This window comes from Manacus vitellinus, unplaced genomic scaffold (genome assembly GCF_001715985.3).
Source record: "Manacus vitellinus isolate BGI_N305 unplaced genomic scaffold, ASM171598v3 scaffold_25_pilon, whole genome shotgun sequence".
In the NCBI taxonomy this organism is placed as follows: Eukaryota; Metazoa; Chordata; class Aves; order Passeriformes; family Pipridae; genus Manacus; species Manacus vitellinus.
The window spans coordinates 9,055,362-9,072,602 of record NW_021939882.1 but is presented as its reverse complement, the minus strand read 5'-3'; the positions used below and the strand labels follow the sequence as shown (position 1 = coordinate 9,072,602).

Genomic DNA, 17,241 nt, shown 5'->3' with positions numbered 1-17,241 from the left:
ATGTTCTTGAAGTGTCATGACAATCCAACTGTTTTCTCTCAAGTGTTTTATTGCTTTTTTACAGTTTACTTTCTCATAAATGGAGAAAAGAACCAAAGAGGCTTAAAAATCCCTGAAGAGATTTAATGTAGAAAAAGGTCAAGGGAGTGTAGTCACCTGCTTTGCAATTTAGAAGATGAAATTTATGCACTCGTCAGCTTTGCTCTGGCACACGAACTTCTGGTGTCCACAAGATTATGCTGAGTTCACCTTAGTGCCTCTTCAGTGAGCTTAAATTCAGCTTCATCAGACTAACTAGCAGGCAGTAACATTAGCAACCAACTAGTGCTGTCACAAGACCTTGTAAAACCAGCTGTGGTTACTCACAGTGTGCAGCTGAACTCCAAGTGTGTAACTACTCACGGTGCAATTCAGCCCACTGAGTAGTCCACAGATGGAAAGAGGAGATGTATTTCCATACAGAAATCCAAGAATGGATTTAGAACCAGCTTCAGACAGAGGCTTTCAGCCCAGCCTACAGCCCAAATCCAGTGCACAAACACAACTAACTCAATTTGAGGCTTAGCTGTGTTCACACCACATGAATATGAATCTACTCCTAAAGTCAGAGGCAAAAGTTTCCACCTTTTATGGCAGAAGGTTACATCCTTCAGCCCTTAGACTAGTTTTTGGGTTGGATTTTAGGAAAGGAAGCATCAAGTTTCCCAGACATTCCTACCATTTCCTCCTTGATTCGCTCAGTGATTTTATTTGTGGCCTCTTCATGGGCATGAAATAGGCTGATGACACTGGTTTTGTCTGGATCCAAGATATTCCCATCTTCATCTCTAACTATCAGGTCAAGCTCAAGGATTCTGTGAAAATACAAATAATGGTTGGGTAATTTCTCTCTATATAAAGAAAGCTTAGAAATGTAACACACAAGGAGAGACTTGAAGTTTTAAAGTAATAAAGTCTAAATAAATGCAACTGTATTTCCCCGAAGAAAAATTTAACTAAACCAGATGATTTTGTTTTCAAGCTGCTGTACAGTATTTAGAAATTTACAATAATGTCACCAAAGCATTAAAAGGTAAAGCATTAAAACATAAAATAGGTTCACCCTGTTCAGTGACTTTAACAGTCCTCATCACTTTGCTTTTTAATGTACAACATTTGTAATCAAGATGTGCAGAATTTTCCTGTTACCTTCTGCTTTTATGTTGCTCTCTCACCCTCCCAGCCCTGTTACTTAAATCACTGCTGTGCTCTGTTCTGCCTTGCTCTCATACAAATAATGTCTTTATTCTCTCCACTCTTTTTCTTCCCTTCAACATTAAAACCTCAAGTCTTACCTCCATAGATCCTACATATCTTGTCCACTGCATCTTCATGTCAAGAGACAGCCTTTCATCCCTGTCTAGGTTCTCAATCCTCTGTCCCCCTCTAAAATTGGCCTTCTTTGTGCTGTACTGTACTTTTCCCAATTTTTGGAGTATTCTGGCTGCCCTTCCAGCACTGCTGCTGCTGTTTGAAGCATTCTGTGTCAGGATATAAAATATCTCCACCACTTTACATGATAATCCACAACCCCTCCTGATTTGGTGTTCAATCTCCTCTCCCACAGAGAGGATTGTTGTTCCCCTTTATTCCTTCTCCACAGTTTGGCAAATTTCCTTCACACAACACAACCCACCCCCACCCTTCCAGGTGTTTACAAACACTAGCCAGCTTTCACTACTCCTCTGTGCAATCTCAAATAATTTTAAACACCCCCTTGACCCCTACTGTTCCAAAGGAAGCAGTTCACTGTCTCATAACGTGGAAAGAAGAGTGTGGAAAAAAATCTGAAGGCAAATAAGTGTTCATCAGTTGTCTTAAGCAAAGCTTTGACTGGCGTTTTTCAAAGCAAACCCTGTCTTGGAGTGACCATTCAGCTCTACCCAGTGTAATAGGACACAGTATATCCCACAGTCTGTTCTGTGTGAATAAAATTAATCAGAAATTTGCATCCAAATCACAGTGAACAAGTTCAGAGTTTCATAACATCTTGTGGTCATTGCTTATGTGTAGCCACAGGTACTTTAGAAGCTTTTAGAAGCTAAAAGAAGACTTTCAGCTGCACAGAGGACTTCAGGCCACAACCACCACAGTCACTTAAAATAGCTAAGTAGAGTTTATAAGCAGATCCCATTGCCTGTAAAACCAATACTACAAAGATTTGTTTATCAAGTTCTAGCTCTCTTCCTTTATCAGATGGTGGAACATCACCAGCAGCACTTTTTTTGTCAAAAAATATGTTGTATTGTGTGACCTTTCATTAGCAAGAAGGAGACGAGATGTTTTGTCAAATAACTATTCTGTCCCTGGTAGTTTCACTTCTATTATCAGAACCAGAATTCTGCCTGGAAATTCCCCAGTGGATTGGGTGTGGATGTGTGTGTTTGCAGACTCACCATGGTCTGTCAGCACCACTTTTGAGGGTCACATAACACTGCAGACATAGACTGTGTTTGTAAAGGGTGGACAAGTTTTCAGTCCTGAGCACACTGATGTTATGTGTATATAAAGGCCCAGTTATCTGACATCAGATCTTTGCAATCAACAAGCTCATATATTTATAATTAACAAATAAATTAATACTTTGAAAAGGCACTTTATTATGAGAAACCTCACCACAGTATCCACTATCACCCCAGGAGTAAGAGGGAGAGGTTTGAAATGGAAGATTCAACGTGAATCAGATTTTTGAGTTACAAAACTGCAAACATGAAAACTTTGCCATCATCGCTTCGAGGATGGGCTTTAAAATAAATCAGGTTTTCCAGAAGCAGCCTAGGCCACTTACCTATTACCATAATCAATTTTGGAAGTGACTTTCTGTTTGAGTTCTTTGAGCTCATCTTTGGGCAAAGTCCCAGACAGGAGCTGGGAGCGCCACTCCATCAGGTCCAACATCATGGACTGCACCTGCTGGAACCTCTCCTTCTTGTTTGTCTGAGGCAGAAGAGAAAAAAAGAAGTTTCAGGCTTCAAGCTGAAGTGCAACATTTGGTCTTGAAAATTAAATATGTCCCATATTTAATGCTAAATTATTGCAGGAAGCAGGTAAAGAGCCCGGCTTCCTTCCTCTTCTCATCCCACAAACTGTTAAAGGACAGAATCTCCCATGTGACCATAAAGAAATGACAGGAAATTTAAGTAGTTTGTATGGGGATGCTGTCATTTTTGTTTTATTTAATTGTGCTGGTTTAAGATTCTTTAAAAGTCTCATCAAGGGAAAACATCACAGAAGCAATTTACTTCTGTATGAGAGACTGGTAAGATCATTTGGGGAACAACAACATTTGATTGTGGTAGTAAGACATTTAAGAGAAAAATGAGAGAATACACAGAAGTCACTAAAGCAGTTTTAGTGTCATTCACTGAAACAAGAAGGGTTTTCATTGTTGGCTTTAACAAGAAGTGACACATTTCACAAGTGACATGTTTCAGAAAACTATACCATATTCGAGCTTTCCTTGATTCAACAGAAAAAACAAAGGGAAATCCAATGGCTGGGATCCTGGATCAGTCAGCACAATTCCTGAAATTGCCAATTGTTAATGGCTACATGCTCCCAGTAACCCTTGAACAACCTTTGTTGTAGCATTCCAAGAACATCACAAATCTTTTTCAAGTGCATCTTGATTATGCTCTATAATCCTGCCTGGAAACTTTTCACCTCTACAAATCAAAATTATGAAAAATTTATCATGCCCAGGATACTCAATGTTGACACAACTGCCATGAAGTTACAACACCCCTCAGCCTTTCCATTCACAGAATCATCAAGTTTGGAAGGGACCTCCAAGACCACCCAGTCCAACCCTGAACCCAGCACCACCACTGCCAGGTGGATGGTTGGACCAGATTTAAAGCCATTTAAAGCCACTGAAGAAAATGGTAATTATCTAAGCAGTGAGGAAGCAGTTCCTTAAACCCACCCAGACCCTGTCCTGCATCAAGGAAAACACACAAATTTGGACACTATGCATAAACAGGACTGACTATCAGGCCATGACTGGTGTGTAAAGTGTCCTACCACATAGAGCTGCTTCCAGATGCTTCCCCATTCCCAGAGAGTAGTGGTAACTTCTTGAACTAGAGGAATTTCAGCAGGTATTATGTTTTCTGTGTGTCTAGGAAAGAGAAGAAAACATAACACAAAGAGAGTCTGTGTTTCACAGGTGTGTATTATAGTTACTGTGGTTGGGCTTTATAAATGCCTTAAAACTCATTCTCTAGCAGGCAAGACCCTTAATGTGATACAACAGATAAATTCAGTACCTTTTCTTTTCAACATTTGCTTCCTTGATGTGGATGAAGGATTTAGGAAATATTCCCTGTTGAAGATAAAAAAAAAAAAAAATAAGTCCAAGAACATTTAAGTAACAGCCATGACTACGAACATAAACTTTAATCACATACATGGTAATATCCCAATTAACTCTTGGCTATCTAGTGTTTTGTTCAAAAAATGTTTTTTATTCAAATAAATGCATTCCTGCCTGACAGACAAATAATAGAATTTTTGTCATATCCTTCTCTGTAAATACCAAGTGCATAGGATTAACTTTCTTTATAAGAAACACCACCTTCCCCACTCTTCCCCCAGGAAACAGTACAATTAAATACAAGTCAATACCATACAATTTAAATTCATTAAAGAAACATTTTGTCACGTGAATCTGCAAATCTCTTCTTGGTAGTTAAGCCAGGTTCTTCTTGGATTCTTCTCTGCTCAACAAGTGACTTGTAGTACTTCAAGTCCCACAATAATTCAATAACATATGTGCTACTTTACAAAGCCTTTCTCTGAATTGGATTTCAGCTTCTATAGCCTTTTTATTTTAAGCACTGGATCTTAATCAAAACACAATCATGTCTTATCAATTCCAAATTTCTTCATTAAGATTTAAGTTCAAAAGATTCCATGAAGAAGCCAAGTAATAGAAGAAGGTCATACTAATACTAAATTTAGTGATCTCTTGGTACATTAAATTAATAACACTTCTTAAAGAATTGATCTTGAAGCCCTTTAGCAATATTAGCAATTAGTTAAAAGGAAGTGATTTGTTCTGGTAAATATTTTCCCTTTTTAGTTTTTAGATTATATTTTAATCAATTAAAATAAAAAATATTATGTAGAATAAATGGCAACAGCGTTTTGATTCAAAAGAAGCATCAAAGGAGGAATTAAGACACAGGTGTGGTACTGGGGAGGATGGTTTGTCACTCTGTCACTGAGTCACTGAGCAATGAAATGAAACAACAACTCAAGCATCTAATGCTCACAAAAGGAAAGGAAATCTTTCAGTTATCACATATAGTTTGTAAACAGACACAAAGGAGTTTCTCTAAGTTAATTGAAATCATTTCTAATATCTACAGGCCACTGAATACAAAACAGAAAAAAAAATAATGGACAATTTGAGAACTCCACACTATTCTGTTTTTTTTTCTGTTGGCATATTCTCTGTCCCTCTGCTCCCCAGATATCCCTTTTAAAGAGGCTGTGAAGGTTTTGTACATCCTTTTTCCAAGATACAGAGAAACAACTTCCAGCAAACAGTTTTGCTGTAATACAGGCACGAGTCTCTAACTTCAAATGCCTTTGCATTGCTGCTCCCTAAAAAAACCTCATGTTAAGAGCAAGATACTAAAAAAAAAAATGTTTTTCTTCTAGAAAAATTCATTTAAAACTAAGAAATAACTTTCTTGGTAGTTAACTCAGCAGTCACTATACTCAGGGTAAAAGCTATTAATCTGTGCCTTTCCATCTTTAGATATGAGAATACTGAGGGTTTTTTTAATTAATATGATTTTTGTGCAGTAGAGATATTTAGGAATTTAAGCCTCATGCAAGTTGTTTATATTGTAAGTAGCCTAAAGAATCCTTAGAAGAAGTACAGAAACAAACACATCTAGCAGTAAATTTACTCAAAACTTAATTCAAATGGTGTCTGTTAACCTGAAGACAAAGTAATTTCTTCTTCATTGATCTGCTTTTCTCCCAGTCCTCACTTCTATTTACCAACTGTCCAGGATGAATGTTGATCATTTTATTCATCTTGAAAGGAGACAGAGTGGACAGAGCTGACTTGAGAGATCAGGACAGAACAATCTACTAAGAGAGAATAAAAAACCCACTTCAGGGGTTTAAAACTTGTTAAAAATAGTCCCATAGGCATGAAGAGTGTGATCTTACCTCTGCTCCTTTGTATCTCACCAGGTAACCCTTGTACCAATCTAAGAGGAAGAAAGATCACTTGGTATGACAACAAAACCATGCATTAAAACACACACACAATAAAGTCATGGGTTTTATTTCATGTGAGAAATATCTAGCATAATGTTTGTAAAAATTAAAGGTTACTTCATGCATACACAGATTAAAGTGAAAACCAGAAAGCACATTAAGCATGACTGGAATTTTAGCAAATATGATTATATGGTCGACTTTCAAGTCTTGCATAGTAAGCACAGATAATCTCACACCGAATTTCACATCCCCACACTCACATTAAAAAGGTAGGATGGGTTGTTTTGCAGTGTAATATTTATCACAGACACTTAGATATCTATCTCAGCCAACATGGCCCATGGGAATGGACAGCCCATGAAGCTCCTCTGATTATGTTCTGGGTGTAGGATTAACTCAGTACAGCACAGGGTTGTTACATATCCATTTTCCTTGTATGTAATAAGACTTAAGCCACCTTTCTGCCATGAGGAATTATAGCTTTCAGACTCAGCTTGAATAAGCAGTTTCCTGGTGTAAAGTTCAAGTTAGAACCTCAAGGCAGTGCAGGACTGTTCTTTGGCTTGTGCTCCATTCATAACCAGAAACCCCTCCTGGAAGGCAGGAGTGCTGTATTGCAGTAGTGGCAACTAAAACACCAAATCAGATTTTATTCCATCTATTCCACGGTTAAGTCACAATAAACTTCTGCAAAAAACCATAAAATGAAGAGTTCAACCTTCCTGAATTACAGCAGAGGTCGTGACCACTGTGCACACACCCACCATGCAAGATCATCTCCACAGCAACACTGTTTAACTCTGTTAAATACTACATGTTTTCATCCCAAACAGAGTATTTTATGACTAAAGGCACACGTTTTCTAATGATCATTTCATGAACAGTTATGATCTCTTCCCTACCACTTTTTCCCTCTCACCATTTCTAAGACAGCACAGGTATTTCAACCATGCAACCAAAACACACAAAAAAATAAAGCCCAAACAGTGCTGTCAGAAAGGTGATGTTAAAAGTCACAGGAGGACGACTGACCTCAAAAAAAGACTCAGGACATATTTCTTTCAGGTTTTTTTGCACTGGTATTCTTTCCCTCACTGTCTTTGTCAACAATGAAATTCCACCTTACTTCTAAAACTGAATTATTTGCACACAGCCTCAGTTTACAATCAGGTGTGTAAAATCTATTTCCTCCCATTTGCTGTGACAGCACACGTACGTTCTGTGCACATATTTTTGGCACCCAAAACCAACTAAAATAGGACATAAAATGAGCACAGGAAAAAACCTGTCACTGTTGGTTACTCACCAGCTGCAGCTGGCAGCATATTTTTAAGATATCTGATAACAGATGAACTTCACTCACACAACGTGAAAGATTCCACTTCTTCACTGGCAAACATATTTCAGAAGACAAGGTATCAAGGGCAGGGGATTCAGAAAAGACTTGATATAAAAAATAACCCCATGAGATCAGCACTCAGCTCTCTCTGGGCTGACAACAAATGTACTACAGGGATCAGAAACCTTCAGTGCTGTTTCTGCAACTAACACAGAGCACGGGGCTGAGGAGGTTTCTGCTTTGCCCACGTGTTTTTTCCAGAGCCAAAATGCTTAGAATGGAGGCTTAAAGAATTCTGCAGACCTGGCATATTTTAGGAGAGGCCGTGGATCACTACTTGTGACTTTGAGAGATTCATCTCTTGCCTGTCTAAGGAGCGACATCAGTGTTTTCACAGCTGCTTAGAGATACTGAATTTTACAAGTAGAAGAAAAACCATGTGCTCCAATGTATTGGAAATGTGGTTTCTCAGATGCTCCTCTCAAATTCTTTGTTGTTTCCACACAGAATAGCCCAGAGTTCTCTGCAGGGGAGTGGGCTGGGCTCAAACAGCTTCAGAGCCTTTGCAGCCCTGTGACCACAACGTACCAAGTGTCTTTCAACACCAGGCTGTGTCTGTGACTGTGTAATGCAGCAGCTGACCCTTCTCCTGAACAGAACTGCAGTGGGTAAGATACAACAGACCCACTGGATCAGCAGAAATAGGCTGAAGAAGATAATTTCACAATACATTTTGCAAAGCTTTAAGCACTTTGTAATTTTTTTTCTTATTTTTTTTTTAACCTGGTCAAGAACATCACTGCATCATTACTGTTACAATGACACTTAGAGACACCTAACTGCTGTGAGTTAGGTATGCTAATAAAAACTTCAGTAGCTCTGGCACACCTAGAGAGCATTCAGTCAGATTGTGAAGGTATTGACTGTCTGTCAGGAACAACTTGACTTGGACTTTTGCTGCTTTGCATGTTGGATGGTTCTCTGAAACGTTTCTATCATGCAGACCCTCAATTCTTTAACATACTAGATTTCCTTCTTATATAACAAGGGTGCTAAATGTGTCCTAGTAACAAATATTTAGTTTAGAGGCAAAAACTGTGCTCCATCAAAACTTAATGTCCCTTCCATCAGGTATGTTACAAAGCTGGCACAGACTTCACAAACTCTACGTTCACCTTGATGACTTCCTCATTTGGTAATGGCTTCCCAAAAAACCACATGTCCTGTAATATGTCTAATTTTGGCTCTTCAAAAAAGAATAGGTTCTTCCTCAAAATAGATCACTACCACCACTAAAAATAAGAGTATTAGACAACTGCTGATGTAACAGAGGGAATTGCTGTGAAGTGAAAGGATTGTGTCATTCATGAAGAAACCTATAGTTGAAGGCAAGTGACTTACCTTCACAGGACTCCAAGATATGGACCACATCACCAATCTGAAGAGGTAGTTGAGGTATTCCTGTGCCTTTGAAATTGTATATAGCTGAAAAATTAAAGGATGAAAATACTATGTCTCAATACAGCCACACACTACAATTTAACTGAAAACCAAACATGGTTATTAAGACTCTGATACTGGGATAAGCACACTATGATAGACAAGCAGAACCATAATTCTATCAAGAAGCTCCATTTGTCACCATTAATTTACCTCTTTGCTTGTGAGAATGGAAAGGTGGTGAAAACAAACAAAAAATAATCAACAAACCCCACAGAAAACTCAGCAGGCATGTGGGAACAAGCTCCTCATCACCTGCTCTGCATAGGATTTAAGATGCAGGTCTTGAATAAATACACATTTACAGTGCTGGAGAATTGTTTGTCTACTGGCTCAAGGGATTTGAGCACACAGTTTACAGAAATTTATGGCTACACTGATGAGAAAGGGCACAGAGTTGCCTACAGAAACTGAATTTCCTGAACCCTTTCCTGGGTTTAGACACTTCAATTTAACATGAAACTGTTTCATAGTTCTCTGTATGACTCTGAAAAGAACACAGGAGCAGTGGATTTTAAGAGTGTTCTAATCAGAAGCTTATCTCTATGTGGTTAAGAAACAGCACTTTCAGAGAGAATTCAAGAAAATAAGCCTCCTTACCAGTTCTGATGTTCTAGGGCTACAGGATGTGGGCTGCTATGGTTACCATGTGCCTCTGTAATTTTTTTTTTTCTTCATGGGCTTGGTTATAGACTTGAACAACAGCATTAGAGAGTAGAAGTGGTTACTGGAGTTAAATCACACCAGGAAAGTATTAAAATATGCAGGTGAAACTCAAAGTTGTGCAGGTAGGAACAGGAACACTGGCACTGAACATGACCTGCTTGGGGCAGGAAAGGTGTGGGTCAGCAGAGCTCTCTGCCCTGCTCCTGCCAGTGTCCCAGTCCAGCCAAACTGGAAGCATTTTGGATGGGGGAACACTGATTTATAAAGCAGAGCCCACCTTCAGTATGTTCCCCCATTCCTTTTGCTCCCCCCATCCAGGCTTCTAAAGCAGGATATTAAATCTCTGCTAGGCCAAAACATACACTGGGGACACATTTTATTTAAACATTTTACTTTGAATTATGTTTAAAGGCTCCAATTAAATTGCCTTTCAGGAAAATGCCTAAGGTAGGAGTGCAGAGCTGAATAGATTCATCCTCATAACTTTACATGTATTCCATAAATTATGTTTCCTGGGTTTTCTATATTTGCTATATTTCTGGAACAGAAATTAGAAGGAATCTCAGATGTAAGAGACTTACTGGTTCTTAAGTTTTTTTTTTTTTTACATGAAGAGACGCTCCCAGTTGTTCCTCCTCCTGAGTGGATAGAGCAGGGCTTGAACAATTCAAGACAAGGGGAGGGGAAAATAAAGAATAACTTTGAAGTGAGGCTCTGCTCTCCAGACTCAGCCATTTATTCAAGAGAATCTTGAAGACACTCCCTCAGTGATGCTCAGAGAACTGCACACAAAATTGAAATTAAATAGTAGATGTGTGAATAGTACATGTGTAGTTACATTCTGAGTGGTTTCTTTTCAAGAAGTGAAAGATGACCAAACTCCTGCTAAGTTACCATGACATTTAAAGACATTTCCACCAGGGTGTTTGGGAGATGTGGGGCATGTGTGTGCTGTTACTTTTTGCCTGAAATGTTCACGCAAATTAAGGCTACTGCTGACTACCACATTTTAGATTTCAAAATATGCACTGCCCTACTCAGTTGTAGCTGTCTCAAAACGTAGATTCAAATTACTGAGTCATATATTTGTGTTGCATTTTGGTTTTGCTCCCTTAAAAGCTTCATTTACCAGCCACGAATATATTGAAAAGCACAGCAACAAACTGACAAAGGAAGTGGCTGTAGCAGCTTAGACTTTTCTAAATGAGTAAGTGGAAACTTAACAAGAGAGGTTTTACTGTAGAGCTTGGATTGTTTGGCAGGATGAGTTTAACAAATCTCTTTACAAAGTTTTAAGCTATAGACCTACCCAGGCATTTTGTGGCAAGAAACTGTGATAAGCTTCCATATACCATTGCAAAAAACTCTAAACAGACAACTTAATACCATCAGCTACCTCTGTACATCTTATCTACAGCTTACCTATCATACCAGATAATTTTTGATTATTAACTGTGCATGAAAATTTGACTATTATATCCAGTGATGTTTTCTGTCAGTGATGTCACTTCCCTTACAAACTGGGACCCTCCTATATTTGGGAGTATCCCCTCAGAGTTCACCAGCCATGAGAAGGGTTCCCTTTCCTCCACCTTCTGTGGAGAGGTTGGGCGTGGAGATCCTCAGGGTTGTGTGTGTATGGTGTACAAACACAGATTTAACTCATTTTGCTCCTCAAAAATATGAAAACCCAGTAGGGATGTAAGATTTTTTGGTGGGATACCCACCACAGGTTGTTGGCTTTTTAAAAGTAAACTCTCCATGCAGTAGAAATAAAACCTGTCTGAAGAACTTTCCTACCTCTCCCCTCCCTGGCATCCTCTATCCCAACCATAAATACATTGTGAGTCAGGATCCCCAAGGCACAGGAGGTTGCTCAAAGACCCCAGCATTTATTCTAAATCCCAGCAGTGATTACTGACCTCAGGACCAGCTGATGTCATGGCAATAAGATTAGTGGGGGAGCTTTGGCTGGCAGATGCCCTCCCCAGCAGGCAGCACCAGGCCAAGGTGTTCCCATCAGCAGGGAATCTGCACACAGACACTGTCAGACTCTCCCAGAAAGGGGCAGAGAATGCTCTGAACTCCTGTGCTCCTAAAGAGGGACTTTACACTTTGTTGAGAACACACTAAATTTCCCCCGAATGAGCAAATAAAAACTGTCTTTTTAGAGCTCACCACAACCTCGGTGGTAGTTTTATAGCACACACATGACAGAAAACAAACAAACAAACAGCACAATGAAAAACTCCCTTAGATTCCACGTTTGAGCTCTCTCAGGAGAGGAGCTGAAGAGTAAAAGTACCAGGTCAAGCTGCTGACATGGACAGCTCTCCAAACTGAACCCTGCTCCAACATAAGTGGGCTTAGAATTGTACCTCAGGAAGAAGGAAACAATTCCCATCCATGGCAGAATGTCCAAAAATTCCTTTCTTGTCCAGCCAAACAGGACCTGCTGTAAGGACAGTGACTGTGATTGTGCATCACCCTCACCCCCAGAGCTGGAGTGAAGACATCTCCCAGTGTCCATCCCAGGGGCAAAAAGTGAGGATGAGGGCTGAAGAAAACTTCTATTTCCATTTCATTCCTGCTTATCTCTTAAAGGCAGACCTGCTGGATATGATATACACATTCCCTCACCTATAGATAGTTGTGGATGCTCTTCAATACACTGAGGAGCTGTTCCATTGCACCACGCAGGGATTGGGCGTGTTTTCCAGAGCAGAGCAATGAAAATCTCTAAAGAACACTTCACTCAACGTTCCAAGATACAAAGTAAATCAAAACAGTCACACTGTTAAGGCTCCTATCAAAAAATAAATCCAGCAAGCACCGAAAAACAGTTAACATTTTGTAATTGAAATTTCATGTCCTCCTCAATTTAGAAAAAGACAAGCACAACAACAACAAATCATCATCCTTTGTACCTTGTTTGGGAACATTCACACACAAAACCCTCTAGAAAAATCACAGTGATCCAGGTAACAGAATTTCTCCCTCAAAAAGATAGATTTCTTCAATATTCACTTGCTTTAAGACCCCATGTTCTGGCTATTTATATGATTAGCCTGTAAGCTACTGCAAGATGGGAAGGGTAAGCAAGGAAAATCCCACAGACATGCAACACCGAAACCATTTGTTATCCTAATAATCTTACCTGTCTTTCCTGCCTGTTTTGCCTTCATGTGCAGTCCCTGCTCTGCCCTTTATAAGAAATACAAGCACTACTTTGTTTCATTTTGAGACTCACCTTTTAGTAAAAATCCATGTTTTCAGTTGGTTTCCTTGGCTACCTTCCACTTAGACTGAATTTGAAAAAAATTCCTGAAGTATTGCTGAGCCACCCCCTAATTTCACTTTTCTGTAACAGGAGGACTATTAGGTATGATTTGGATGTAATAACTAATGAAGTGTTTTGCATATTCAAGTAATTTCTAATTAATAGCCTCAGCAAGAATCCTGTTCTGTTTTATTTTTTAAATATTACAGCTCTACTTTTATGAGTAGTAAACTATTCATAAAAGATCAATTCTTTATGTTCAGTTGCCACTTTTTTCTCATTAAATCAGGGTGAAATCACTCAGCAAGGCCACTGACAAAATTATGTGAAAATATCACGCAGTCTCAACAGGATTTCTTAACTTCTGGAAAGATATCTATAAAATTCATGTTCCAGTGCTCTGAATTAAAGATCCTCCCCTTAGATCTCACAGAGCAAATGTGAACATGAGCACAGTTCTGATGGATATTTCACAGGTACCAAACCTCAGGGTGGGTGAGAGGCTGATTTCATTTATTGAAAATCCAAGGGGAACTCTTCAGTTCTCAGGCAACAAATTATCTCAGACAACAATTGAACACAGATTTCCTCACATGCTCAACCTTGGGGACAGATGGAGGTTTGAGCTGACTTGAGCTACTTATTTTCTTTCTTAAACACAATAAAGCCAGCATGGATTATAAGAACCAGGAAGTTCTAACATGCCTAACTAGTCATAAAAAGATATTGTCTCTGAATTTTTACCTGTTCATATAAAACAGTAGCACTGTCATTTTTCTTAAAAGTCTTCATGAAGAACAGGATATTTAATTGTGATTTTTCATTTTAATGAAAGATCATGGATAGAAAGATTCCCTTCCCAGCTTTGTCTTCACCTATTTGTTGTTTCTCAAGCAGCTGGAACAGCCTGGTGGGTTGAGGGGTTACATCTCATGGAGGAGTCAACCTGCCCTGAACAAAGCTCTGCTCCCATACAGCTCAATCTATTTAGATTTTAGAGATGTAAAATAATTTTCAGAGGTGTTCACCAAATGAATTCAGACAAGACAGCCACAGCCCTTCACTCTCAGGCTGAGCATGAGCTTTTCTACACTTACAAAGAAGTCACCCACTACCCTCCACAATTTTTGCTTCAAATTGACAAACATCCATTTTCAGCTTCAGCAGGACAGGAGTAAATCTGACACTTGAATTTAGCATTCTAACATCATATTTCACCAGTTTGTAACTTCCCTTAAGGTCTGAGCACAGAGCAAACACTTTCCATCAGGAACCTGCCGTCCAAAACCACTTTTACCATGACTATTCCATCTTGTCTTGTCCACAGAAATAGCACATATTTAACCTGGGAGTGCTTCAAGACTAAGAACAAGTTTCATGTTTGAGCCAAATGAAACTCATGGAGTAAAGTTAGTAAAGTTTAGCAATTAGACTATTTTTCTGCCAATTTCTAAGTGCATAAATTTACTTGATTTATGATATAGGACAGAACAACCAGTGGTGGCAGATTCTTGTTTGGGTTTGTTTGTTTGGTTATTTTAATTATTCTGGGTGAAAGATTCTCCCACTTTCCTCACCAACTTATATAATGAAAGAATGCATTTAATTTCCAAGAGAAAGGAAAATAAAACAAACTGCAAACCAACAGCTTGGCTAAGAAAAGGAACTCCTGGGTATAAGGTATAGATTATTGAATTTGTACTCATCTATCAACTTCAAGCAATTGTACAAAAGCAGAGGCAGAATGTTCCTACTGAGGACAACCTACCAGAAAGTTCCATGTATGAATACTTTAATAACTAGTGTTCTAATTTTGCTGGGAAGTCCATTTGATTATTGTTCCCATTTTGCCCATTCTGCTTTGTGACAGACTAAACCACAGCACTGCTGCAACTGGGATTTTTTACATACAAGTATAAAGTGTCTTTTAATCCAATGTTACACAAAAACCTTGGTTAACTCAGGAAATGGACTTACTCAGGGTGAGCAGAGAAGGAACAAGTTCCCACCGTTACCACACAGTAGGACAGAGGCTTTCAGATTCTCTTTGCCATTAAAATCACTGTGCTCATGGGTGAGAGCAGCAGGAGAGCAAGAACAGGGCAAAAGAAAAACCACCAGGATCCAGTGTCAGTTCTTCCCAGTGACCTTTTCTGCACTTTCCAAATACCATAGAGACTACTACAAGTGCAAAAATTAAATATTTTCTACTATTTATAAAACTGAAACAGAAAATATTTACACACCCTCTATTTTGTAATATAAACTGCCACCACAAGAGGCTGCTTCCATTTCACAATTCTGCTACTGCTGCACATGGAAGTTGAACAAGAAAACATTCTTTTCCTCTTATTAATGCTTTGACGATTTACTTTATCTCATGAAGACATTTGGGTGGATTTTTTTGTTTTTAAGGCACATCACAAAACACCATGGTCTACTTCAAATAAAAAATGTCTTTTAGAAGAATTTAGAAGGTTAATAATAGAGTACTAGTATGCATCTTTCAAGTGCTTTAGCTTTGATTTCTAATTTTAAGGCTTTTTTAAACAGCAATTCAGCCCTTTATACAAGTTAACATCATTCAGATTAAGAACATGACTTTTCTTCCAAAAAATACCACTTACCAGCTGAAATACAGATTTTTTTCTGTAACACTAACCACAAGTGACAATCTTGCAGAAGCAACTGCAGGATTCCCCTTCCCCTACATTTGTTCTCCATAATTTCTGGCTGCTGGGCATTAAACAACACACAACTTAGTCTGTTTCTAAAATATCGAGCTGGGAAAAGCTGCATTGAGAGTGAGAAAGTTGACACTCGTGTACTTTTTGCCATTCTGGTTGAAGGATTAAAGCTTTGTACAAAATGGATCGTTTCAAGGAAGCCACCAAGGTGAGGTGGAAAGTGTTAATTCATGGCAGCAGGGAAAACACCTGCCCACATCCTGCTCAGGAGGCAGAGAGACACAACCCAAATGGCAGCTCAGTTACATACCCACGCCAGTCTTCTCAGTCCTGTGCCATCTTGCCATCACACATGAATCCCTGAGGCTCCAAAGGATGCCCACCAGCAAGGAATCCAAGGTTGATGGGCTGCAGCCCTGAGGGTGGGTGACCAAGCCAGGCCTGGAAGGAGCCGCGTTCCCAGCGCCGGCACCGAGGGGCGGGCGGAGGCAGCTGCGAGATTTGCTGCTGTTCGGAGCTTCCTTCCTCTTTTCTCAACTCAAGACATCTTACCCCGTGTCATGGGGGAGGGGAATCCCAAACTGGGTGTTACCGTTGCTCGATGCTGGTGGTAACACATCAGCAAAGGAGCAAACCCAGGGCAGTGCTCTGTGGCACCAGCCCCAAACTGGGGATGTGTGCGAGCAGTGACACCTCTGACCGCGGCTCCCTTCAGCTCCCAACACCTCACCAACACCACACTCGAAAGGTTTGACTTCACAGGTCAAACATCTTAAAACCTGCTCTCTTCTAACCTGGCCTGGAACAAGGATTTGTCTTTTTTTGCAAGTCTGCCTCTCCTGAGAGAAACAGCGCGAAGACAAAGCCACATTTCAAACCGCACCCATTGTTTGTTATTTCTGTCATTTTATATTTGCAGGAAAAAATGTTGAAGACTTTCTCTTTAGCAGCCCTTTCTTAAAGATTTATTGTCCAGACAAAACTGGAAAAAGCAATTTATGGCATATTTACAGCTACTGCATGAGCTAACTGGCATAAGGACATTACAAACAATCCAAGTTGTTTGTAATGTGGATCAAGGACAATATACTTAATTGAAGGCAAGTATGTCACCTTCACTCATCTTCTTTACTTACAGTTAGGACTTAAAAAGAACAGCAAATAAAACGCTTGGCAAAGATTTACTGTTTGTTTGTTTGATCTCCTGCTTAGTACAACAGATTCATGTGACAATCCTGTCCTCTGGATATTACATTGCAACTTAGCAATCACTGTTTATCCAAACTGTTTAACACTGCCACGCTACATTCCTCGGGATATTTTGGATAACACATGACATTCTATTTCTTGGTTTTAACTAGCAATCATGTGGAGCACAGACTGCCAGTCTATCTCATTGCACATGGAATTCAGATACATATTTCTGGAGGAAAATCACTTTAAACTTCACCAGATTTGCTTGAATTGCCCTAATCTTCACCATGTCT

General features: G+C 39.3%; 1 protein-coding gene across 1 annotated transcript in view; it reads right to left on the bottom strand.

The window, feature by feature from the left end:
- DOCK2 (dedicator of cytokinesis 2) overlaps positions 1-16,164 on the bottom strand; it is a 175,459-nt gene extending 159,295 nt beyond the window's left edge. The window contains exons 1-7 of the mRNA XM_029960275.1: positions 16,065-16,164; positions 9,023-9,106; positions 6,229-6,269; positions 4,308-4,363; positions 4,063-4,159; positions 2,828-2,976; positions 719-854 (exon numbers count right to left, since the gene is read on the bottom strand). Of these exons, the coding sequence (XP_029816135.1) occupies positions 719-854; positions 2,828-2,976; positions 4,063-4,159; positions 4,308-4,363; positions 6,229-6,269; positions 9,023-9,106; positions 16,065-16,101 (600 nt within the window). The 5' untranslated portion in view covers positions 16,102-16,164. The remainder of the gene's footprint in view (positions 1-718; positions 855-2,827; positions 2,977-4,062; positions 4,160-4,307; positions 4,364-6,228; positions 6,270-9,022; positions 9,107-16,064) is intronic.
- Positions 16,165-17,241: the final 1,077 nt, after the last annotated feature.